The sequence below is a fragment of the Neolamprologus multifasciatus genome, chromosome 7, assembly GCF_963576455.1.
Source record: "Neolamprologus multifasciatus chromosome 7, fNeoMul1.2, whole genome shotgun sequence".
NCBI classification, from domain to species: Eukaryota; Metazoa; Chordata; class Actinopteri; order Cichliformes; family Cichlidae; genus Neolamprologus; species Neolamprologus multifasciatus.
In genome coordinates this window covers 41,520,984-41,547,392 of record NC_140445.1, presented here as the reverse complement: position 1 = coordinate 41,547,392, position 26,409 = coordinate 41,520,984, and the positions used below count along the sequence as shown (strand labels likewise).

General features: G+C 40.7%; 1 protein-coding gene across 1 annotated transcript in view; it reads left to right on the top strand.

Moving 5' to 3' along the window:
- carmil2 (capping protein regulator and myosin 1 linker 2) overlaps window positions 1-26,409 on the top strand; it is a 65,068-nt gene that overhangs the window by 10,922 nt on the left and 27,737 nt on the right. The window contains exons 12-31 of the mRNA XM_085167392.1: window positions 36-122; window positions 679-788; window positions 1,758-1,835; window positions 2,298-2,374; window positions 3,192-3,296; window positions 4,322-4,391; window positions 4,508-4,589; window positions 5,314-5,410; window positions 12,684-12,738; window positions 12,853-13,025; window positions 13,211-13,279; window positions 14,132-14,225; window positions 14,546-14,632; window positions 14,868-14,996; window positions 15,233-15,349; window positions 16,611-16,786; window positions 17,293-17,380; window positions 18,182-18,271; window positions 18,374-18,440; window positions 25,212-25,747. Of these exons, the coding sequence (XP_085023518.1) occupies window positions 36-122; window positions 679-788; window positions 1,758-1,835; window positions 2,298-2,374; window positions 3,192-3,296; window positions 4,322-4,391; window positions 4,508-4,589; window positions 5,314-5,410; window positions 12,684-12,738; window positions 12,853-13,025; window positions 13,211-13,279; window positions 14,132-14,225; window positions 14,546-14,632; window positions 14,868-14,996; window positions 15,233-15,349; window positions 16,611-16,786; window positions 17,293-17,380; window positions 18,182-18,271; window positions 18,374-18,440; window positions 25,212-25,747 (2,387 nt within the window). The remainder of the gene's footprint in view (window positions 1-35; window positions 123-678; window positions 789-1,757; window positions 1,836-2,297; window positions 2,375-3,191; window positions 3,297-4,321; window positions 4,392-4,507; window positions 4,590-5,313; window positions 5,411-12,683; window positions 12,739-12,852; window positions 13,026-13,210; window positions 13,280-14,131; window positions 14,226-14,545; window positions 14,633-14,867; window positions 14,997-15,232; window positions 15,350-16,610; window positions 16,787-17,292; window positions 17,381-18,181; window positions 18,272-18,373; window positions 18,441-25,211; window positions 25,748-26,409) is intronic.

Genomic DNA, 26,409 nt, shown 5'->3' with positions numbered 1-26,409 from the left:
ACAGTTGTGTTAATGTTTTGTGTTTTCACTGCAAGGTGTAATAGCGCTAAGTCAGAATTTGGAGAATCTGGAGAAAGGACTCAAGCGCCTCTCCCTGTCCAGGGTATCGATGACTGCCAGAGGTACAAACACTATAAACTGTAGAAATAACGTGCTGTTTTCATCAGTTTTATAAGGAGCAGAATGAAGACAGAATCGAGTAAATATGAAGAGGAGGTGAACACTCAGGACTTTTACAGTCTGAAATCATATATTGAATGCCAGAAAGAAACCATTCAGTAGAACATTTTAGTTGCTGAATGTGCTGCTTAAAAGTCACTCGACCAAAAGATAATGTTGTTCCTGATGTCCTTGCACTTCAAAATAAAAGCACTTCCTGTCAACACTGTGCATTGTACCACTAAATAATTATAATTAGTGTGTTAAAACACACCTCTTAGATACAAATTCTAACAAATGCTGAGTATAGTATGATCATATTTTTGTACAGTACATCCAGGTATATCAGTTTTGCAGATTCCTCTTTTGCTCTTCTTTGAATGAATATGAAATGAATAAAAGGAGGATTCCTTCGGATATTTTGCCTGCCACCATAAACGTGTTTCACACCATCTTTGCTGTTACATCCTTACCCCATTCAAAATAATCATTATTTGTGGTTTGATTGGTTTTTTCCAGGTCTCGGCTGTCTGAGTCAGGTGTTGTCCTCCAGTCAAAAGTTCTCAACATCTCTGACCCACCTCGATCTGTCTGGTAACACCAGTAGCCTGGTTACTGAGGAAGCCACGGTACACTCTGCTTTATGTGTTTTCACATGATATGGATTGAAGACAAATGATGCAACGAATACTCTTACAGTACTTGCAGTACACGTACTTTTAACATCCAGAAGTGGTGCCGACTATTATCCTGACCTTGCTTGCAACCAGCTTCACTGGTTTGTTGAAACATTTCAGCTTGTGGTCTTAACAAGGGTAATCATCACCGAAGGCCACAAGGTCCAATATGTTGCTCATGCAACAAAGTATTTCTATGTACAACAAAGGTTGCTGGACTTGTAACGTGTTGTCACTTACAAGAAAGTAAGTGAAGGTTTGCCAGAAACAGCAACTCTGTTTCAAGACATACGCTGATAGTTTTCCATCCTGGATAAGAATGTAGACATGTACAGAGCCTAAACGTTTTCTCCAGTAGAGTCCAAATAATGGATTCTGATTTCAGTCAAGCAAGTCTTATGTTTATCAAAATATCCTAGAAATATTCTGGAAATGATTTTCTTGAATCTTACATTCCTAAGTTGGGGCGATCGTGGCTCAAGAGTTGGGAGTTCGCCTTGTAACCGGAAGGTTGCCGGTTCGAGCCCCGGCTCGGACAGTCTCGGTTGTTGTGTCCGTTGTTGTGTCCTTCACCTACCGCCTACTGGTGTTGGCCAGAAGGGCCGATGGCGCGATATGGCAGCCTCGCTTCTGTCAGTCTGCCCCAGGGCAGCTGTGGCTACAACTGTAGCTTGCCTCCACCAGTGTGTGAATGTGTGTGTGAATGGGTGGATGACTGGGTGTGTAAAGCGCTTTGGGGTCCCTAGGCGGGACTAGTAAAAAAGCGCTATACAAATACAGGCCATTTACCATCTAAGTTAATGCTGGCCTGTTAGGATGGTGATTGTGTCTCTCCTTGTCATCATTTCAGCTGCCTAGTCTCTGAAAGAAACCATGTCTACATAACTCAGACTTTATGATGCATCTGTGTGTGTCTTGCAGTTTCTCTTCAAGTTCTTGTCCAGTACAAACTCTCTGTCTTATCTGGACCTCAGTGATACCAGCTGCCCTCTGGACACAGTCAGTGACATACTGTTTTTATAACTGTCGACTTATTTCCATCATCTCATTGATTTCTCATTGATTGATATTTGGAAGAATCAGAGGCCATGGTTGGATCTCAACAAAATGGATAAAACAATAAAACAAACCAAAATCAATGACCTCATAGCTTGTGCCCAAGACCAATCTGTATTACATTACATCTATGTTAATATTTATGTTTTATCCAGTTTGATAGCCTCCCCAGGTCGCCAGTCTGATGCAGGGCCAACACATAGAGACAATTATTATTATTATCATCATCATCATCATCATTATTATTATTATTATTGTTGTTGTTGTTGTTATTGTCATTGTATTTGTTCTTGTATGCACAGTATCAAAACAGTGGTTTGAAACAATTGCTTCAGATGCTTGTATTTTACTTGTTTGTCTTTCTGTAGATAACCTTCGCTCACTTTAACCTTTCTTTTCATGCAGTTATTTGTGTCGCTGTCTGCTGGATGTTGTTACAAATTGGTGCACCTTAACCTGGCCAGGAATCCTTTCAGCCACAGGTCAGCTCCACTGTCCATATCTGTAAACTCGTTGGACTTCAGTTTCTTAGTTGCTTTGAAATGCAGCAGCTTTTGAAAACCAGCAGAGGGCATTCTAAGCCTATGGAGTCATACCAGGATCAACCAGTCCACAAGTTTACTTAAACAACATTAATGAACAAATTAAATATGAATATTCACCACAGTACTGCGGTACCTCAGGTTACAGTCTGAGAACATAGTAGCATGAAGTGTTCAGAAGGAGCTTTGACAGCATGTGCACAAACTGTCTTATACCATAAACAAGTGGCTTTTACAACATATCACCTGATGTTGTTGAGAGTTGTTAAAGTTGTAATACCTTTAAATGTGAAACGCCTTTCACCATAGAAAAAAAAAGAGCAATTCCAGAATTAGTAGTTAATTTAGGCGCCAACATAAATAAATAAATCAGTAAAAAAAAAAGATGTCTCATAATTTCTTTCATCCAACTGGTGTTTTTATAACAATATGCTTGGGGCTGTGTTTGACACAATCTTGTTACAAATTCTTAGGAACTTGAAAAATGATATTTAATATTTTCCATATACACAATATATTAAGCCATTAAAAAGATATCATATTAAACTGTCATCAGCTGATAAATTCATAGATTAATTCACTGATAGATTCAGAGATCGAGAGGTATCTACTAAGTCATCTATTAAATGAAAGGTTGAATATGTGAACCTGATCCAGACACCCTGCTGTCTTCATGAATGTTTATGTGACTAATACAAGAAATCTCTTTCTTTCTCTCTCTCTCCCTCTGTGCATGCACGTGTGTGCACGTGTATAGAAAGGTGCAGGAGGTCACGAGGAGCATTCAAGAGTTCTTTAGTCAGAGCTGTGAGCTGAAATATGTTGGGCTGTCTGCAACCAAACTACCTCCACAAGCTCTCAGGTGTGTCCACACACTGTCACATTAGAATATGACACGAAAGCTCACTGTTGGCCGTGGGAACTGTTAAGTGGCTGAAAAAGTCTGGCTAAAAATGTAGTTAATTAATCAATGAAGCCCTGAAATGGGAATTAAAATGCATGTTTTTGTACTTTTATATTCTAAATCAGTCACACGCAGTTAGTTGAGACGTTTTTTTGTACAGCCATATCTCACCACCGCTACACCGTAGGCACTTTTCACACTGCTTTTCAGAGTAATGACCACAAAATTTCTTTGTGGGTTTTATTTTCATCAATGTATTTTATCAGTGCTTTGCCATTGACCTTTCAATTTTGTGAATCATTACGTAACTCAATAAGCCATCTGCTGCGACCGGTTGGGGTGAGAGAAGGAAGACAGGATAAAAGACATGCTGTGGAAGAGAGACAGAGATTAATAACAGATATGATTCAATACAGAGAGGTCTATTAACACATAGTGAGTGAGAAAGGTGACTGGAAAGGAAAAACTCAATGCATCATGGGAATCCCCCGGCAGCCTACATCTACTGCAGCATAACTAAGGGAGGATTCAGGGTCACCTGGTCCAGCCCTAACTATATGCTTTAGCAAAAAGGAAAGTTTTAAGCCTAATCTTAAAAGTAGAGATAGTGTCTGTCTCCCGAATCCAAACTGGAAGCTGGTTCCACAGAAGAGGGGCCTGAAAACTGAAGGCTCTCCCTCCCATTCTTCTTTTAAATACTCTAGGAACAACAAGTAGGCCTGCAGAGCGGGAGCGAAGTGCTCTAATAGGGTGATATGGTACTACAAGGTCATTAAGATAAGATGGGGCCTGATTATTTAAGACCTTGTATGTGAGGAGCAGGATTTTGAATTCAATTCTGGATTTAAAAACAACCATTGCTTACCTTCAGAGTACTACTGTCCACACTGCCAGCACATATTGTACTTTCTAAAAAACAATTACAAATACTGACAAACTAGGAGTCTGTGGTTAATGAATCTATTGATATGTTTTGCAACTAGGTTATTACTGCAGGGTCTGGCAACCAACAAACGACTGTTTGGGCTGGAGTTAGACCTAAGCAGCTGCGAGGTACACACTCACATACCCTCATGCAGAAAGAATAGCTTTTTTCATTTATGATGAATGGTAGCATCCACAGTAGGTACATGTTTTAGACCAATAAATATGTGTTTGTTTATCTGTAGCTACGTTCAGCAGGAGCTCAGGTGATACAGGAACACATCTCGGAAGCCACAGCCATCAGAAGTCTGGATATCTCTGACAACAGTATGCAAAACAACTTTCTTACACACAAATCCAAATATGCCATATAAAACCTGCAAAACTCATTTCAGTACATTGAAGCTCAGGCTCACAGTTCCCGCTCTAACTCATCCCAAAGGAGTTCTAACTCAGGCCAGTCAAATTCTTCCACACCAAACTGTCTCATCCATGTCTTTATGGACTCTACTTTGTGCACTGCTGTGCAGTCGTAGTGCAACAGGAAGGGGCTATCCCCAAACTGTTCCCACAAAGTTGAGAGGATGAAATCCAAAATGTCTTGGTATGCTGAAGCATTAAGAATTCCTTTGACTCCAGAGAACACGTCCACTGCTGAGTCCACTAGCAACACTTTGACAGGCTTGGATGCAGCTGCACGGCCATGGAAACCAACTCCATGAAGCTCTTGATGCACTTTATCAGCTAATCTGAATTCCACATAAAGTCTGTTGTGACTGACTCAACCCAAAGTTGGTGACTTCTGTGTATGACAGTGTATCTCTGAGTTCTTTGCCTAATTTTGTCAAGTGCTTATTTTCAAAGTCAAATTATTTTTCCTCTCCAGAGTTAGGTGAGAAGATTGATAGCACCCTCATAACTATAACCTTAATATGATCAACAACAATTTGACAGTTAGCTTTTTTTCACTAGATGAATAATAAGAGAATTATTAAAATACACCAGGAAGAATGAATGCTTCCACCACTTTTCCCTTGCTCTCTGACTGTAGGTTTTGAGAATGACATGGTGACCCTGGTTCTGTCAGTCGGTCGATGTCAGTCTCTTCGACATCTTGCTCTGGGGAGAAACTTTGCCATGAAATCCAGGTATGATGAAAAAGATTAAGAGGTCGCCTTACTCTACCACCACATTGTCTACTGACATCAGTTTATCACACTGACCCTTCACAATGTTTAAAATGCTTGCATATAGCAAATACAACTGATTATCTCATTTGAATGTTCATTAAAAGTAAGTGGTTATACATAATAGTAGAGTTCACTGTGTGCAGCGGGTCATCAGAATAGAAACATAAAAATGATGGCCATCACTTTTATAGAATAAGATTGTCAATGATGCTAACTGAAATGCAGATGTTCACAGTTATATGCAGGGGTGCACATCAGTGGTCCACATTCACTGTCAAAATAAAAGACGCGCACCAGATAAGATGTTGCAACGCGCGTTTGCGTACATATAAAAGGCATTGTTTTTGTCTGCTAGAGTGGGATTTTCACGGCATATTCTGCACCACATCTCTGTGCGTTCATCATTTGTTTAAAGCCAGCTCACCTTCTGCAACCACTTTTGCGGTTCGGACTCCTTCTGACATTTCTTTGGAGGTGGAGGAACACCAAAGTAATTGCTTCTTCGACATCTTTAGTGATTCTAAACAAATGTCTGTCCTCCTCCAGAAAATCTTATGTACGCAAACGTGTGTTGCAACTTCTTATCTGGTGCGCGTCTTTTATTTTGACAGTGAATGCGCACCTGCGGACCCCTTACGTGCACCCCTGGTTATATGTTTTTTTTTTTTCTCAAAGATATTTTTATTGATTTAAAGCAACAAAGAAAAACAGATACACACAGAATCGTTAAACAACAGACAAGTAAGTTTCACAGTGACTGTTTGAACTGAAATATTAGAATACAGAGTAATGACACACTCACAGGTCTTGTAATTGCTTACATCAGTTTACCCCCTAACCATACCACTTAGAACCCCTATCCCTCAGGCCTGGTAGGAAAAAAAAAGAAAACAAAATAAAACAAAAAGAAAAATAAATAAATAAACAAAGCAAAAAGAAAGAAAAAACAAACAACAGAAACAACAGAAACAAAAAACAAAACAAAAAAAACACACACACATGAAAATAAAAAATACAAAAAAAACATTGCAAATACAACAACAACAAAAATAAGACAAACACACATGACCAGAAAAAAAATAATAAAATAAAATAACAACATTTTTTAAAAATAAAAAAAATAAATAAAAAAAGAAGAAGAAGAAGAAGAAGAAGAAGAAGAAGAAGAAGGGGGGGGGGGGACTTACTGAGTTATGCTGGAAGTCAGGTTCGCAACCTGGAGGCTGGAAAAGTATTTCAGGAATTGCCCCCACACCTTGTAAAACTTACCACTGTTATTACTAATCGCATATCGGATCTTTTCAAGGCTCAGATAGTACATAAGGTCCCTCAGCCATTGCGTCCGGGTGGGCAAAGGGGCAGCCCTCCATCTTAGTAGGATTGCATGCCTATCTACAAGGGAGGCGAAGGAGAGCATGCAACGCTGTGACGAGGTCAACCGTGCATCAGCCTCTCCAGTGGTGCCAAAAAGCGCAACTAATGGGTTAGGATCCATATGGTGTCCAAGAATTAGGGACAAGGTTTGAAATACATCTCTCCAGAATCCTTCAAGGCTAGGGCACGTCCAGAACATATGGATAAGGGAAGCCTCCGCACTCCCACACTTATCACAAGTGGGGTCCACATTCGGATACATACGAGATAGTTTGACTTTGGACAGATGAAACCTATGCACGACCTTAAATTGTAAAAGACAGTGGCGGGCACATAGGGATGTGGAGTTAACTAACTTGAGTATTAAGTCCCAAGTATCCATAGACAATGACTGATTTAAATCTTGTTCCCAGGCCGTTTTAATCCGATCTATCGAAGAACCGTTCATGCTCACCAGCCTGTCATAGATAGAGAGATAAACCCTTTACGTGTTGGAACTAGGGTAAGGAGCATGTCCCCTGGGCTTGCAGCTGGTGCAACTGGGAAGTTTGGAATCTGAGATTGGAGGAAATGTCTGGTCTGCAGATATCTGAAAAGATGTGTACGTGGGAGATTGAACTTTTCAGAAAGCTGAGCAAAAGATGCAAAGATATTGTCAGAAAACAGATCATCGAAACATGTAATGCCCCTGTCACGCCAATCTCGAAATATAGGATCAGATAATGATGGCTGAAAAAAAAGGGTTAGAAAAAAATTGGACTCAGAAGGGAGAAGCCTGTAAATCGAAAATGCTTCCCCATCTGAGCCCACACCCTCACTGTGTGCCAGACAACTGGATTATCAATTGTCTTGTTTGGGGGAAGGGGGAGTGAAGAACCAATCAGGGCTAGGACAGAAGAGTCTGTAGTTGAGTTCAACTCCATGTGCACCCAGGACGGGCAATTACCTTTGTTTTGGAAGTACAGCCAAGAAATAATGTAGCGCATATTTGCTGCTCAATAGTAATATCGAAAGTTAGGCAGTGCCAAGCCTCCACGACTTTTGGGTTTTTGGAGTTGAGCCTTGTTCAATCGAGGGCGTTTACCTCTCCATATATAAAGAGGAGATAATTGAGTCCAATGAATCAAAGAAGGATTTGGGGATAAATACTGGTAACAATTGGAAGAGATACAAAAATTTAGGAAGTATATTCATTTTGATTGAGTTGATTCTTCCCACCAAAGAGGTGGAGAGAGGGGACCACTGTGCCAGATGTTTTTTTGTATTATTTAACAGAGGGAAAAGGTTCGCTTTGAAGAGACAATTATGCTTTCTTGTAATTATTACACCTAGATATGTAAATTGATTTCCTGCCATTCTAAAGGGGAGGGTAGTATAGTCATACACTGATGCATCTCCATCCACAGGAAACAACTCACTTTTGTATAGGTTGAGCTTGTATGCTGAAAACTGGCCAAATTGGCGAAGTATGGATAGCAACGTAGGTATAGATATTTTGGGGTTTGAGATAAAGATTAAGAGATCATCTGCATACAAGGATACTTTGTGTTCAACACCCTTCCTCCATATCCCATCGATCTCCCCACAGCTGCGGAGTGCAATGGCAAGTGGCTCTATAGCCAGGTTGAAAAGGAGAGGGCTTAAGGGGCATGCCTGACGGGTTCCTCGTTGGAGGTTGAAAGGCTGTGACTGTATGGAATTAGTAAAACTGAGGTGTTAGGACACATATACAATAACCTTATCCATGAAATAAAGTTTGATCCAAAATTGAATTTATCTAGAACTGTGAATAAATATTTCCATTCGACCCGATCAAATGCCTTCTCCGCATCTAAGAAAAGAATGCACTCAGGACTCTGACCGGAAGGGGTGTATAATATATCCAATAGACGGCGGATATTGGAATAAGAGTAACGATTCTTAATGAAGCCTGATTGATCTTCGGATATAACTGAGGGCAAAATATTTTCCAGTCTACGTGCCAAAACTTTGGCCAAAATTTTAGCATCGACATTTAATAGAGAAGTTGGCCTGTAGGATGAGCATTCCACAGGATCCTTACCTTTCTTTGGGACGAGAGCAATACTTGCCTCCTAAAAGGATGGCGGAAGTTTACCACACTTCCATGAGTCGGACAGGGTTAGATGTAGTTGGGGTAAAAGCAAGGGTGAAAATGCTTTGAAAAATTCTACGGGAAAGCCATCAGGACCAGGGGATTTTCCAGACTGCAGTGAAGAAATGGCTGCACCCAGCTCTTCTGGCGTGATGGGTTCATCTAATCTGTTTTTACTATCAGAGGAAAGCATAGGTACATTTAAAGTACTTTAGAAGTTATCCATTAAGGTGCTTTCCTGCAGGAATTCAGAGGTGTAAAGTTGGGAGTAAAAAGTCCTAAACGTATCGTTAATTTTGGAAGGGTCCCAAGTGATATTACCATTAGCCATTCTAATCTTTGTGATATGTTGTTTTGCCTGGAAGCCCCTTAACTGGCTGGCAAGCATCCTACCCGATTTCTTGCCATGAATATAAAACAAACTCTTACTCTTCAGGAGCTGACGTTCAATTGAGTGTGTTGAGAGGAGATCGAATTTAGTCTGAAGCTCCACGCGCTTATTGTATAGATCTGGGCTTTTTACCTTAGCATAGAGCAGGTCTACTTCTTTGATTCGGTTGACTAAATCGAGTCGTTCGATACGGGCCTTTTTCTTCATATTAGCAGTATAGGAAATAACTTGTCTCCTGAGAAAGGTTTTTAATGTATCCCAAACTATTAAACTAGAAGTTCCTCCCGTGGCATTTATTTTAAGAAACAAGGTTATTTGTTCTTTCATGAATTCCAGGAAGTTTACATCTGCCAGGAGAGTCGAATTAAAACGCCAGTGTCGTCTGGATTGAGGGATGTCTGGGAAACTCATTGATAGCACAACGGGGGCGTGGTCTGATATTACTATGGTCTGGTATTCACAGGATTGGACCCATGGGGTCAGCTGATTATGAATAAGAAAATAATCGATCCTAGAATAAGTGTGGTGTACCTGTGAAAAAAAAGAGTACCCTCTTCTGTGGGGGTGTAAGCAGTGTCAAACATCAGAGACACCACAGTTAGATAAAAAGGATTGAATGAAAAGAGCAGATTTACTGACAGCGCAGGGATTCGGGGAGGATCAGTCTAACACAGGGTCCAGCCAGCAGTTGAGGTCACCACCAAGTATGAGAGAGTATGAGCTCAGATCAGGCAGCAATGAGAAAGCACGCTGGAAGAAATCTACATTATCAATATTGGGCGCATATATGTTGGCCAACACTACTTTCGTATTGTAAAGCTTACCCAAAACAAAAACGTACCGGCCATTCGTATCAGAAATTACATTATGTTTGTCAAAGGGAATATTTTGGTCAATTAAAATAGAAACGCCTCTGGCCTTAGCCTGAACGCTGGATTGAAAATGCTGCCCTGCCCATCGGGACAAAAGACGAGAGTTATCCAAATCACGGAGGTGTGTTTCTTGTAGAAAGACAACAGCTGCCTTAAACTGCTTTATGTGAGAGAGCACCTTCTTATCACAGGGTGGTTTAAGCCTTTGACATTCCAGCTTACAAAGTTTAAGCGACTACCCATAGTCCTGCACTAAAAATGCAGGAAAACAAGTGCAGCTGAAAACAGAGTACAAAAAAGAAGACAAATAATAGACTGAAACAGAGAGTAGAATGGTTCCTGGATCCCCCAATTTGACAAATCAACATACAACTACCCCGGCTCTGAAGGGTGTCTCCCCCTCCCCCCACTCCCCATCCACCCCCCCACCCACAAGACAGCTGCTAAGGAAAAAAGCAGCAAGCTCTCCAAAACACACATTGTGTACCCTCCAGAAAAAGAAACTCTTCCTGTCTAACACTAAGAACTAACTTTAGCTCCCATAACAATGATTTCAGTAAACACAACACTCCTAAATAAACAGTAGCATTTTTAAAGCAGTCAGCATGGAACCACAACACAACCAATAACCAACTTTGGGGACAATAGAAGCAATGTGATATGAATAGCCTCCATGCTAGTAAATAGCGGAGGAGAAGAAAAAGAAGAAAAAAAGGAAAGAAAAAAGAAGAAGCGTCAGCAATGTCTGAGTATGAACGAAAGTCCTTGCATATCCCAGGAGAGGAAGGTAGTCAGAACAGTCTACTCACAGGGCTGTCCCGCGGACAAACGTCGGGACCAGAAGCAGGCTCTCAGGGTGATTCGGCTGTGGCGGGTAGGTCGTCCAAGTATCTCCTCGCTTCATCGGCCGAATGAAGCCAGCGTCTTGCGCCGTCAAGAGACATGATGCGAAGTCGTGCAGGATACAGCAGAGCGGGCTTGAGACCTCGTTTATACAGCTCGGACATCACTTCACGGTACTCCGCTCGCTTGCTCAGAACTTCCGGGCAGTAGTCCTCCACCACGCGAATCTGCCGACCATGGTATTCTAGTTTCCCTCCTCGCCGGGCTTCTCGGATAAGAAGGTCCTTTACCTGGTACCGATGAAGGCGTATAATTACGGGGCGCGGTCTCTGTCCTGGGGCCGGCTTAGCGGCAGGTATACGGTGGGCTCTGTCGATCTCTGGGCGGGTCGGGAGCTTCTCCTTCCCGAAAACCTCGCAGAGCAAATCTGCAAAAAAATTCTGTGGGACGCCCACCTTCAGCGCCCTCCTCGAGTCCCAGGATACGCAGGTTTTGGCGCCTACTTCGGCTTTCTAAGTCCGTAACTTTAGCCAGAAGTTTAGTGTTAGATTCGCTGAGGTTGGAACAAACGTTCTCAAGGTCTCTAACCCGCTGGCTTAAGTCGTCCGCTGCTAGCTCTAAAGATCCGAGCCGCTGACCATGATCTTCTACCGCAGAGCGGACTTCGTCAAACTTCGACTCCAGTAGGCCAAAAGATGTTTTGAAATCGCTGGCCAATGCCTCCCTATGCTGCTCCAGAAGGGAGGAGATGGCCGCCATGTTCAGCTTAGGTGCGTCGTCCTCCTTTTCTGCCGCTTTAGTGCGTTTTGAGGCCATGTTAGAACGAGCAAAAACCAATTTCGGAACCCGTAAAATATAATATACGCAGTTCAAAGGTTTGGTTGTGAATTGGCAGGTTTAGGAGTGGAAAAAGGTAGAAAAGTTAGCGGAGCAGTCTTCTCCTCTTCCTACTACATCCCCCTAGCGACCGGAAGTCCTGGTTATATATTTTTAAACTGAGTAACTGAATTCAATTAAACAACATTTGCATGATATAAAATTTGTATCGCACACAAAGTATAGTAATAGTAATGTAAAAAAACAGAAACGGCAACATCAGCAACTGTAAAGCTGCACTTTCAGAATCTGTAACATCATCGCTCAGTATTAATGCAGCAAACTGATGCATGATTTGGACAATATGGTAACGTCATTTCTGTGGTAGAACATTTAGTTTAAAAGATGAACACAAACTTGACCTTTGAAACACATAGGTCAGAATATTTCCAGGTCAAACACACATTTGACCTATTTATCATAATCCAAGCCATAATTTATCTGCATTTATGTTCCTGCCTCTAGCTATATTGGTCCTAGATTCATAAGCTAAGTTTCTCTTTTCCATAGACACCAGGTGTTGTTACAAGGTACACAAAGAACTATCACTTTCTGCCACCCGTTTGGCTCAACCCACAAAACGTGCCACTGCTAATTAAATCTTTCAGATCACAATATTTATTTCAAAGTCGGTGCTATTTGTAAACTAGTCAGCCCGTAGTTTAAAGAATGTAAATCAGTAAATGTATTTTCTCCTTGTTCTTAAGTTTTTTCTCTTCTTTCTCCCTTCATTTCATGTCTGCCTAATTTGCTATTGACCAGAGCACTCACTGATGTTCTTCAACGTATAGCTCAGCTAATCCAGGATGAAGAGTGTGTGAGTGAAACCTTCAGTGTACTTTAATGTAATTCAGTAGTGCTGCAATGGATGTCCTGCCTGTCAGATGTGTTACCCTGCCTGTGACCCTGAAATTGAAATCTGTGTTTGCAGCCCTTGCAGTCTTTATCAGTGTCTGACTCCAAGCTGAAGACTGGGATGCACATTCTGCTGAGTGCTTTGGGTGGTCATGCTGCTCTGGTTGAACTTGACATTAGTGGAAACTTTATTGGAGATACAGGAGCTAAAATGCTGTCCAAAGCCCTGATGAGTAATACCAGCCTTAGGTGCACATGTAAACACACACACACTCTCTCTCTCTCTTTTAAGAATGTTTGTAATTAATAAATGTTCTAATCCAAACAGCTAATTAGTGAATTAAAGATCATCCTTTCAGAGGCAGAGAAAGTATGAAATATCAGTGGAAGACAGAGCTGTATTTCCTCAAACTGACTGATCTCTCTTTTTTAAGGACTTTAACATGGGACAGAAACAGTGTGACTGCTAGAGGTTTCCAGGATGTAGCAGATGCCTTGGAGAGGTCATGGACACACACACACACACACACACACACACACACACACACACACACACACACACACACACACACACACACACACACACACAGGCAAAGCTATAAGGACACCAAAAGACAACCAACATTAAGACTTTGTTAATTAAAATACTTTTTGCACTTGTTAAATAACAGCGTCCAGCTAAATGTCAAAAAATGCTTTGCTGGCTTTTACCAGAAAAAATGTTTTTTAAAATATACAATTCCTTTGAGACACTGGCTGCTTTTTCACTCGTGTTTAGTCCAGTCCTTATAGCTGACAAATTTCAAAGGAATGTTTTGCGTGTTCACTTGCTTATTTGATTCCTAAGCTGCTTAAGACTGATCTATGGGTCTTTCAAACATAAAAATGGCACCTAACCCAAGGAATGAACCAGTAACATGTCTACATATAATAGACAACTTAGCAAAGAACAATTTAAATCATATATTTATGCAGCAGAACAAAAAGCAGCCGATATCCACAAAAGAGCTTTGTAATGTCCTTCAAGATGCTTTGAGAACTATTCCTGAAGGCTATTTAGAAAAATTATATGAGAGAATGTAGGCTGTGTTGAAGAATAAAGGTGGTCATATCATAGAAAGGTATTTGCAAGTCCCAATAAATTGCTGCACCTAGTTCCCATTTTCCTATTAAATATATCTTTAAAAGAAAGACAGACTCAATATGGGTGACGGTGCAGTAGTCAGCTCTGGTACTTCATAGCAAGAAGGTCCTGGGTTTGAATCCAGGCTGATGCTCTGTGTGGAGTTTGCATGTTCTCCCTGTGCACAGTTGAACAGATCCATAATTTGATGTTAAGTTTCTTTGTTATGCAGAAACTTCACTCTGCAGCACATGTCTCTTCCCCTTGCTGATATCACACCGAGTTACCGTAGCAACCCTGACAGAACAAAAGAGGCCCTGCACAAGGTCAGTGTGTTTAGCAGGTTGTTATTTAAGATTGTATGTGTTTTATGTGTTTAGGGCAAGGGTCAATTTATTTTTACATCACAGTTGAAGTTCATGTTTTTTCTTGTTTTCTATTGCTGAAAATGTGTTTTTTGGACATCAGAGAACTGAGACAGCAAATGCAGACAGCATACACATCTAACAGATTCATTGTACTCTATGTAGCGATACAGTCCAAATTTATATTATATATATAGTAATATATATTAATTGTTGTTTGGAAAGGCTTCTTCTTTTTCCGGACCTCAACTGTGTGTCTTTGTTTGTGTGTGTGTGTTCAGATTCAGCAGCATTTAGACAGAAACAACCAGAGACAGTCTGACAGCATAGAACTTCGACAAGTCTTTAGAACTCAACAGTCTGAAAAGGTAAGCCAGTAAAAATACAAGATATTAATTTATGTAAGTACAACATAATTTTTTCAACTAGTAAATTTATATAACTAGTAATAGTTGCTGCTCAACCACAAATGATTTTCCTTACAAATGTGGCTCATTTTAAGGGTAATTAAACAGGCTTCACAGCTTAATTACCAAGAAACATTGTTACAACAAAGAAATAATTGACCAAATGAAAACATGTGTATGTTGTCCACCGTTTTAGCTCATCCATGGAATGTGTCGCCAGTTAGAGAGCAGCCTTCAACGTTTAAGCCACTGTAGCATTCAAGAGGACCAAGCTGATGTCCTCAAAGCGCACGAGGTGCTGCAACATGCCAGGGACTCTTTAAAGGTACATGCTTTCAAAGTTAATTTTGGATATTTAAGCATATTTAAGTATGTTTTGATTGTTTTCCTGCTACCTTTGCAAATACAGGGGGACAGAATATAAGATACAAAAAACCTCTTTTAAATGAAGTGAATGCTTTTTGAATGAAGTCACCTGTAACAATATCCTCACTAAAGTGACCAGGGATTGTAAATGATGCTGTATGCCACCTAATATTTCTTTTGGTATTATTTGTGTAGCTGCTGCCGTCGCTATATGAGGTAGGCAGGAAGTGCGCCTCCGATGGAGACTTTGTGAACAGCATTCTTACTGACACGGCTACTGCACTGACCAATGAGTTCACTAGGAGCATACAGGTAAATGTTGAGAAAGCACTCACTGTGTGCACACGCATACACACACACGTTCAAGAAATATGAGGATCCATGTCCAACTTCAACTTCAGCAACAACAACAAGCACAAACAGGTAGCCCAAATCAAGCATGAATAAATTCTTGAAAAAAGGCTTCGCTTGCAAATAACTTGGGGGCTTCTTCATCTACAGAACACAGTGTAGTTCAAAGGGGCAAAATAGAGTAGAGCCATGTAGTCTGAGCAATCAAAAATTGAATTTATTTTGGAATGGACGCTGTTTTTTCAGCTAGCTACATAATTTGTCTACTAAAGTTTTAAAAATAAGCAAAAAAAATTGCTGTTTTAACCCTTTTCTTAAAGTTGTCTATATTATTTCCAATTAAGTTAAGGGTGTTAATGACGTTTGAAAATTCTGTCTTTAATTTAAAAAAACCCTCATACATGTATTTCTGTGTATATATTTATATACAAAGAAAAAGAAAAAGAAAATAAAATAAAAAAATTAGACACAAAAGTGTGCAAAAAGCGATCAGAAATGAAAATTCTGTAACATAATACCATGTTCGAACTATTACTGTAAGTTCTTAAGGCTATTTGGGAGTTTAGTCTGAAGCCAAACGGTAACATTTGAAGCAATTTCTCATCACACCTCACATTTCTCTCAGATGATGGTGGTTAATTGACTTTGCAAGATTTGCAATGACCCCACTTGTCACAACATGCAACCTTGTTAGTGTGAACATCATCAACAACAGGAGCTCTCTTGGGTGACGGTGGTGAAGCTGTGATGCGCAGTGATGGGCGTCCCCCTTTGTGAATTCAAAGGATCAGGCTAACGTCTGCCTGGAAGCTCTTTTGTTTCAGTGGCTTTTGGACACCAAGTCGTTTACAGTCAGGGTGTTAAAGGCATTGACAACACCAAGCGTTACAGTTTTGAGTTTAATGCCGGATGTGACATGTATGTGACAACGATATTTGACAAATTTCATCTATATCAAACTGTTTTAGAAATGTTGCCAGACTAGGTTATATGTGACATGTTATTTAACGATTAGAATTGTTGAATGGGTTTAAATTTACCTTTGGTAAGAGAGAGCTGGGGTTTTAAAATTAGTTAGCTGCCCAGGTGTGCTGCCATTTTGGAAATGATGTGATGGGTGCTTGCCAGGTCAAGCTTGGTCTTGAGGGAAGATTGTTTAATGCTGTTTTGTCTTCAGATGCCCAGTCTTGTCCTGACTGAAGTCCTAGTCTCTGTGTTCCAGGAGCTGTCTCAAGGCCTGATGAGACACGCTGATGCTTTGTACCCACGGGTGGTCCAGCGGTCTAGTGTGTGTGAGTGTCTTTCAGAGTGTGTCTCCAAAAGAAGCACACAGACACACATATTCATAAGAAGCACTCTGGTGGAGAGCACAGGGCACATCATCAACAACAGACTGCAGTAAGGACATTTCCACAGAGCAGTGGTTGATATTTAGTTAATGTTTTTAATGAGATCCCTTATGAGTTAGTACCTATCAGTACCTATTACATATCAGTAAAGTCAATGCACATCATATCAGGATTAGAGATATTGTAGGAGGGCCCTATTTGATGAGTTAAATAAAGATTATTTAGTGTGATAGTTCCATGCTCAGTGTATACATTATACACACTATAGACTGAAATGTACACATTTCTTTGTCTTTTTTCAAAGTTAAATAAATAAATGCCTGATAGGTATGAACCCTTAGTTTTAGATCTACAATACACTGTGAAAGCATCTTTGTTTTAGTTTCTCTGTTTAGACAGAACAAATAACATAAACTGTAAAAGACACAGTCTGGTTAGGTAGAGTTTACCCTGCAGACATTTTTGACTGTAAATCTCTGGCACAGTCATTGCATCTCTTATACCATGTCCTCATAAATGAAGTTGTTCCTTATTTCCTCTGTTGTGTTATTAAAGTGAACTGAAGAAAACACTGACTGTCACTCTGGCTGAAAGCATTGTGCAGCAGGTGCTACAGGATCTAAAAGTGGCACAGGACAAAATAGTAAGTGTGTGTGTGTGTGTGTGTGTGTGTGTGTGTGTGTGTGTGTGTGTGTGTGTGTGTGTGTGTGTGTGTGTGTGTGTGTGTGTGTGTGTGTGAATACTACACACTCCCAATCAGCCAAAATAATGAAGGTCATCTTGTTACAGTACATGTTCTGCTGGGAAACCTAGAGTACCTTTATTCATAAAGTTGTTGCTTTAACACAGTGGTTCCCAAACGTTTTTTACTAGGCCCCCCTTTGTTTTACAAGAAAATCTTTGTGGACAGTACCTTGGCACCGCCGTCGTGCAGGTGAAGCCAAAGTCAAGATATGCGTCATCATATTTTCTAGTCTTTGGCTTGGAAGGAAGTTGGTTTGGAAACGTATTTGGTGATGCTTCATCTCCTGCTATGCGTTTGTGTTGGAGCCCCATCAAAAACCTGTCCATCATGCTAGCAGTGTCCAAGCATTATTTTTTTAATATCCATACTGCGCCCCTCTCTGAGCTCTATAAGCCTCGACATCCACGGACCCCACTCTGTGATTTTACTTGTCCTACCACTTCATTGGCTCTGAGAGTTTAGAAGTCTATTCTGGAAGTATGGTGACATTTCACACAATGCATCTAATTCAGTGCTTAATCCTAATAGCAGTGTATATGACATAAGTAATAGCAATATAATTAATTTTTATCTTCAATAGAATGAAAAAACCTTCTTAAGCATTGTTCTGCACTGTATGCAAATAACTTTGGTATATGCAATCATGGGGACAATTGTTTTCTTGTATTATTTATACATATATATATTTGTATTATACAGGATTGTCTTATAAAAGAAAATACATGCAATACCCAGAGATTCAACATCCCAGAACTCAAAGTGGTTGAGAGTGACTTCCCAACTGATGACGTTAGTAACACACACCTATCTATCCATCCACTCTTTTTTTTAATCTAATTGTTTAATTTTCCGATTTTTTCCTAATATTTTATTCTATTCTCTCCATCACAGTACAGTCCAGCAATTTGGAGAAATAGTTTTTACTCTAAGAGCCTGAGACCCGCCTGTTCAATTAAAAGTAAGTAAAAACTATTGTGTAATCCAGTCTCTGAATCTGGATTCTGCTCACTTCAACTCATTCAGTGTACATGTGGAGGTAACTGCAAGAACCATCAAAAGAATCCAAATCTAATTTAGAGTCATTTGTACTCACCTGTTTTAACTTCTATATGTGTCCAGTCACTCACTGCTGTTTCCAAACAGGTAGAGCAAAAACAGTTATTCTAACCACAATTCAAAATAAAATACATTTTTTACAGTGTAAAAAATCATATTAAATGTAGATAAAAAATAATTAGTGTCTTTACATGATCTGGTTTTGCTCAAATCATAGTCTACTTTCTGTAATCTCATGCAGTCTTCTTATATTCTGTTTCAGTATAATCAGAATGTCTACTATCAATTATTATCATATATAGAGAGCACTGTGCAAATGTCCTGACTACCCACTCATTTTATAACATTTCATTAGAAAAAAGGGATATAGGTGCAGTGATTTATTGAAGCCTACATGGAAATACAATTTATGGGGGGAAAAAAGACAACAAGCTTGAAAGTCAGTTACTGGTATGATAGTTACCAGTATGAATTACTGGTATCACCTTTATTCTTCAACCCAGCCTGAACTCTGCAGCAGCTTTCTTGTAATTTCTTAAGTAGTCTTCAGGAATAGTTCTCTAAGCACCTTGAAGGACATTACAAAGCTCTTCACTGGATGGTGTCTTCCTTTTGTTCCATTCTCTATCAAGATAAATGCACATTGCTTCAATAACGCTGAGGTTGGGGCTCTGGGGAGGCCCATCCATGACTGATGCTGTTCCACTGTGGCCTTTTTCTAAGTATGGATTTATTGCAGTGACAGTGTGTTTGGAATCATTGTTTTGCAGAAGTCGCATCCCAATCTGATGCTTTACAGATAGTATTATCTACATTTCAAGATTCCCAACACCAGAGTTTGAGGCTCAAACGTAGCCCTAAACCCTGACCTCCTCCAAACATGCTGATGACTGTTTGAAATAAAACTTTCCATTTGGATTCATCACTCCATAAGACCTGTTGCCACTGATTTTCATTGCAGTTCTTCCTTCCTCTGAAAATGGTTAGGTACAAAGACTGGACTGAAATTGAGTGGAAAAAAACACAACCAATGTCCAAACTTTCAGAAAGCCTGGACGACCTGTGTTCAAACCACAAGCAAAATATAAAAACATTAGCAGAGTACTATATATACAGTGCCTGCTGATAAGCTCCCCAATGTGTGTAGCTTTGCTCTCAGGTCCTCCCAGTTTTCTTTATTTAGGTTCAAACCCCCTGTAGCTTCCTGCTGAAAAACTACTCAAAGGGAGAAAATCCTTAAGGCCTAGGGCACTTCCCGAACTGCAAACAACAGAGGGTCTAAACAGCGATCCCAATTGCATCCGTTCTGGTGAATGGACTTACAAATCAGAGACTTTAACATTTTATTCAGCGCTCCACCAACCTGCCAGTCTGAGGGTGGTAGACGCTGTTCCGAACAGATTTAATGGGCAGTACTTCAGACTGACCATTAATGGTAACGGGCACTTTCAGGATGGCTGGCTGGTTCAGGATGCCCCGTGGTTTGCCCAGAGTCAGTGTCAGACCACCTTGCATTACCACTAAGCCCAGCACAGACATCGCAATTCTTTACTGGTTATGAATGCACCCCTGCACACTTCCCCTTTAATCTGTTCCCAAAATTAAGAGGTGCGTCCACAGCCTTCAGTCTATATGTTTTGCCCCTGTATTTAATTTCCACAGGCACTATAGGATATTTATGAGTGTCCCCAATTAAACACCTAATCTCCACACACTCCGATTACTGCAATGCCCCCGGGTGAACCAGGGTTTAGTGGACCAGAGTACACCATAGCTGGGCGTATACTGACACACTGTACATCTCTCTTGGACTAAGGAAGGGCCTGGTAACATGGAACACTTTTTGCACCACCATCAGTGGGCACTCTCAGTGTCCCGGCCACCGACACCTCCAGCACCCCCTCCATGGAGGTGCATCTAATTTATGTGATGACTACTTCCAAGCACTTTGCAACCTGTTCTCTATTGTGTGCCTTTTCACTTGTTTCTTATTTATTCCTGCTGTTTTACTATTTATATCTAATTCCTGCACAACTGGTCTGGAGCATCCACACTTTCATTGTACATGTACAATGACAATAAAGGGCTATTCTATTCTATTCTATTCTATGCTATTCTGATGGTATCACGGCCATATTCTGTATAAGGGTAATCTGGTGACAAACTGCCCACTATTACATCTGAGCTCATGTACATGTACCCTTCCATCATATCATGCTGTATTCGTCATATATGCTGTGCCATGCTGAACTATTCTGTGGCAGACATGCAGCACTGTTTGGTTAATTGGAGCATAGCCTGTTTACTTTCACACCAGTGACTCTTACCACAGGAGAGATCAGATGGAGAGAAGATGGAGGAGAGGACTATTTGCATTCTTGAATTTATTTATCTATGCAGCAGGGACAACACATATTAAAATTGCTGTGTTTAAATAAAACACGACTGGTACCATAGAATATTAATAACCACTAATTTGCAGACCTTGTCCCTGGTTAGATTTTTAAGACACAACATAACAATACAAATACAGAAACCAGTAGAGTAACTAACACAAAAATTATAGAACAACATCAACCAATACAGATGCAAACTTCAAAGAACAACAGTTAAGAAGGACAGTAGACTCATTTCAGTGGTCACAGATTTCCCTTTGTTTAAGTCATAATTTTGCCTTTGGATTAAAAACTATAAAATCAGTCAATGTTTTCATTTCTGGTGGTAGAATGCTTCAAATCTGTGGACCTTTCACTGTAAAAGAGGCCCAACCAGTAGGCCAGGCCCAACCTGTCCTGTAGCTTGATAGTTTTGAAAGTAATAAAATCTGACACACACAAAGATAAGAGAACATCCAGACTGTCTGTGTGATTTTGTGAATGTCTCACATGCGTAAGAAAGAATTAAAAGATTTTTTTGAATAAATTATTTGTTTTCGTTCTTAGCAAGAGCTATGAACTCCATATATACAATAGGGTTAAAGCTGTATTAAGGTGTGGGACTTTTACTGTAATATACAGTTAGTGACCTACCAGCCAATCAGATAACAGTATTCCTTGTTGCTGTATTAATTTTTTCCCCACCTTACTGTATATCAGTATGTTAGAAGCAATCGCCTGTCAATATAGTCCATCATAGGATAATCATCAACCGTATTTCTTACCTGTTGGCTGGTGCCAGAATCATACCGTGGAGGAGCGGTGGCCATCTTCAACCAAAATACTCGTTTTTAATTTTTAAGAAACACGTCCTGTCAATCATTAGTCTCCGCGTCCCCCCCCCCCCCCCCCCCATACACGCACACAACACAAAATCAGGGTAAAATGTAAAAAAAAAAAAAAAAAAGACCTGCAAATGAAAAAAGGATTTGAAAACTGAAACTGAAAAAATTAATTTGAAGCAGGCGAAAAATTAAAACTGAAAAAAAAAAAATGCATGAAAGCAACCGATTCAAAATAAAATAATTCAATTTTTTAAAACTTTTTCCCCCATTTTTTTAAGTGGCAAAAGTTATAATTTCAGTTTCAAATCACTTTTTCGACTGAATAAAACTTTTGAGTGTTTTTTTTGTTTGTTTTTTTTGTTTTTCTCAATGCTTTCCATAAAGAGTGCTGCTTAGATATTCCCATGCACACACAGTACATTCCAGCAAATGCTTGTTTATCCCGTGGACTGGGGACCCAGTCTTTTTAGCCTTTTCTCTTTCATCATCTCATTTTGAATGTCGTTTTTTATCACTTGTACGGTGTACATTTTAGGACATCGTCAGGTCTCAGGAAAAAAGTTGTCAGGTCTCAGACTCACATGAAAAAATGTCAGGTCTCAGACTCACACGAAAAAATGTCAGGTATCAGACTCACACGAAAAAATGTCAGGTATCAGTCTCACACGAAAAAATGTCAGGTATCAGTCTCACACGAAAAAATGTCAGGTATCAGTCTCACACGAAAAAATGTCAGGTCTCAGTCTCACATGAAAAAATGTCAGGTATCAGTCTCACACGAAAAAATGTCAGGTCTCAGACTCACACGAAAAAATGTCAGGTATCAGTCTCACACGAAAAAATGTCAGGTCTCAGACTCACATGAAAAAATGTCAGGTCTCAGTCTCAACGAAAAAATGTCAGGTCTCAGACTCACATGAAAAAATGTCAGGTCTCAGAACACGAGCTATCAGACAGAGAGAAAATCTTCCTGCAGGTGGCGCTGTTGTCACGTCCCACCAATGACTGTAGTGACAGCTGCAGTCACGGAGAAACTTGCGTATCTCTGTTCGGGAATAGCAGATAGAGCGTAGGCTCTGAGAGGACGCCCAGCGTTTACGCTTCGAAAACACGACCGAGTGTTTTAACCTGACAGCCGGAAGTGTTCTTCAGTAAACTGGACTACCAGACAGAAGGACCCGAGGCCCCGCTGCACTGTTTCGGTAAATTAAATGTGTTTGTAAGCTACTCCGTAACTACCGTCCTTAGCTAGGTCCTGAGACCTAGCTAGCTAAGATGTCAGGGTTCGTTTAGCTAATCTGTGCAGGTGAATGCATTTACTAAAGTAATTAAGAGAAACGCCCCGGGCTGCTCAGTCACTAATTACTGTTACTGTACTTTTATTACAAGTATTATACTGTAAAAGCAACAGGCTGCACCCTGCTTCAGCTCCTGTGCAGAGCTGAATATTAATTATGTGCAAACAACAGCATGTTTTCAATCTCTTGCCACATCTGTAAAGACAGTAACATTTCTTTTAAAAGCTTGTACTTCAGTAACTCCTCATTAATCGGGAACTATGGATTAAAGTACTGTAGTGTACTGTAATACTGAAAAAAAAAATGTAAGAGAAGAACTTCAGATCCTGAGTGTGTGAGGACAGAAGAATCAGCTTTATTTCAATTTTGAGGGATAAAATTTATATCTGAGTTTGATGATTCTGTTGTCTTTGTGATTACAGGAGCTACCCTCAGATTCAGACCTCAGCCCCATCGAGTGACAGCAGACAGATCATCCAACATGTTCACATGTTAACTGTAAAATGAACTGATGAAAACAGTACAAAGATTAGAGTACCACATGTGCTGTAGTGAAAGCTGCAGCTTTATTGATAAAGTTAAAGACAAAAAAACAAAAGGATTAATCACTCATGTAACTGTGTCACTATATATCAGCATTAACAGGACCTCAGTTTGGTGTTTCAGAAAGCTGCTGATCTCAGACCTGCACAGCTTCCGTTTTAAACACTTGATGTACTCAGCTGCACGAAGAGCATATGAGATTTTCTCTAACACAATTAAATGAAACCTGATGAAGGTCAAAGGTCATCACTTGTATGTTGCACTACAAACTTGTCATCTGGAATTCATTCACAGTTAAAGTGATTCACAGTTATTCATACCAGAGTAACCAGAGAGGATCACATATTTTTAAATATATAACTTTCTACAGGACTGAATATCATATATTTATATAAAAGTCTGGAGCCTTTGGGGAGTATCCGAGTATTTATAACATTACACAAAGCAAAGGTCTCATCACAGTGTTCATGAAATGCTGGGTTTATCCATCTCCTGGGGCGGGCCTACGGAGGGGTGCTGAAGATTTCCCTGTGAGGGAGCTTCAGTCTTCCTGGTGTTTCTTAAATGATGCCTTTTTGAGTGGGTCAACAGAACTTCTGGCACAGGACAGCTGTGATGAAAGAAATGGATGGACCCAGGAAACCCAGCTTGGTCCTGATGGTCTCCCTCACTAGTTTCTCTCCCGGGTGAATGTAGCTGTTGATATAATATGGACTCTATTATTAAATGATAAGAACAAATTAGACTACATTACTGAGATGTTCTGCTGATGTTTTTAAAGTCTCCATGTTACCAGGATGTAGAGATTTAAACAGTTTTAGATCCATTACACTCACAGTCTTATGTTAAAATCTCAAAGGACAGCATTATATTTTTGATATTAACAGAAACTCTGGGCTTCTGTAGAGTGTGCAGATGATCTCATCGCTGTCTAAAAATGTATAACAAAACCTAAGGAGTGCTGAATTCTTCAATAACACAGACTATTAGAGTAGCAGGTGTGTAGCATCGCTAACTAGCTAGCAACAAGCCTCCAACACAGTGCGTATGCTAGCGGCTAATCTAGCAAACGAATTAACAACAGACTGATTTTAGAACTATAAGATGATCAACTGTGTGTCTTTTTTATAACAGTGACATGGTTGTATTTACCTTAATTAAACGAGTCGTCAGTCGCGGTAAACCAGCAAACAAAACTCGAGCAGCCGGGCTACGTAAAAAGTGTAGGGGGGCGGTTTGCGGTCATGTCCAGCGGGTGTGTGGGCGGGAGCGTTACACAGTCGCTCCACCTCAAGTCACTACTCCAAATTTGCAAGATGGCAGCCTCCATGTGAGACTGAGACCTGACATTTTTTCATGCGAGTCTGAGACCTGACATTTTTTCATGTGAGACTTATACCTGACATTTTTTCATGTGAGTCTGATACTTGACATTTTTTCATGTGAGTCTGATACCTGACATTTTTTCATGTGAGACTGAGACCTGACATTTTTTCATGTGAGACTTATACCTGACATTTTTTCATGCGAGTCTGAGACCTGACAACTTTTTTCCTGAGACCTGACGATGTCCTAAAATGTACACCGTACACTTGCTTTATTTCATTCTCAGGTCTCCTGGATGCAGACTGGGAGCAGCAGATCAGGGACAGAGGAGCAGAGAGAGAGTGGGGAGGAGGTGCTGGAGAGAAAGACGGAGGAGGAAGGTGTGGCCTGCCTTGGTTACCAACAGCAACATCACTGTCACTCACAGCCTCAAGCCCCACCCTTTCCCCTTCTACTTCCCCGTCCCCCTCCCCCCCAGGACAGAGGGGGAGTAGGCGGAGGGAGGGGGAGGTGGTAGCAGCGGATGCTGCAGAAGCAGTATCAGGAGCGAGAGGAGCATCGTTCATTCCTCTTCCCAGTCTCCCCCTCTTTTACTCCTCCGCTCAAGCTCCAACGGAGGAGGCAGCTGGCTGCGGAGGCTTACACAGGCGAGAGGCTCCCTTCCCTGGCTGCTGCCCCAGCCCGGGCCCCTTCCCCAGATCTGGATACACTGTTTCTCCCATGGAGCCTCTACCCACCCAGGGACAGACTCTAAGGCACTACACTGCCTCCCGACCAAGGCCACGACGCACACATACGCAGCCCCCTTCCTCCAGGCCTCAGGTAAGAACACACATGCCAAAGACAGCGCAGACAAACACGCACACACATACTGTGAGGATGCATACAGAGTCATACATATTGAAGAATTTCAATGCAGAACTGACCCTTTTTTATTTACACATAGGCTGCGTACAGTGCATGGGCTTTATGAGGGCCTAGAATGTATGGTCATAAATTACAGCCACAGTAGAAAATAACCGTAACAGGATGCAGGAGCAGAAAGGTGAGAATTAGCAGGAAAGAAGGAGGATAGAGAGAAGGAGGGGGAATCTGTCTATCTATGTAGCTAGCTATCTGTCTGTCTATCTGTCTGTCTGTCTGTCTAGCGCTTATGCTTGTAATTTCTGTCCTGGTGTAGTAATAATGGTAGCCATCTTTATCTTTGCATTCTCTCCCCCCACGTAGTTGTGCACAGTGTGTGTGGGAGAACAGGCACATAGGTTTTGGGAGTGGTGTTCCCTGGGTTGTTCCCAATGCTCTCTCTCTCTCTCTCTCTGTCACTCGCTGTGTGTGCGTGTGCGTGCGTGCGTGTGTGTGTGTCTTGGGAATGCTTTCACCAAGTCAATTATTCATGTTTTCACATTAGTGGGGGTCTCTTTCTCTGTTACTAAGTGGAAAGAAAAGGGGAATTCTCTTCATCTGGTGTGACCTTATTTGTATGA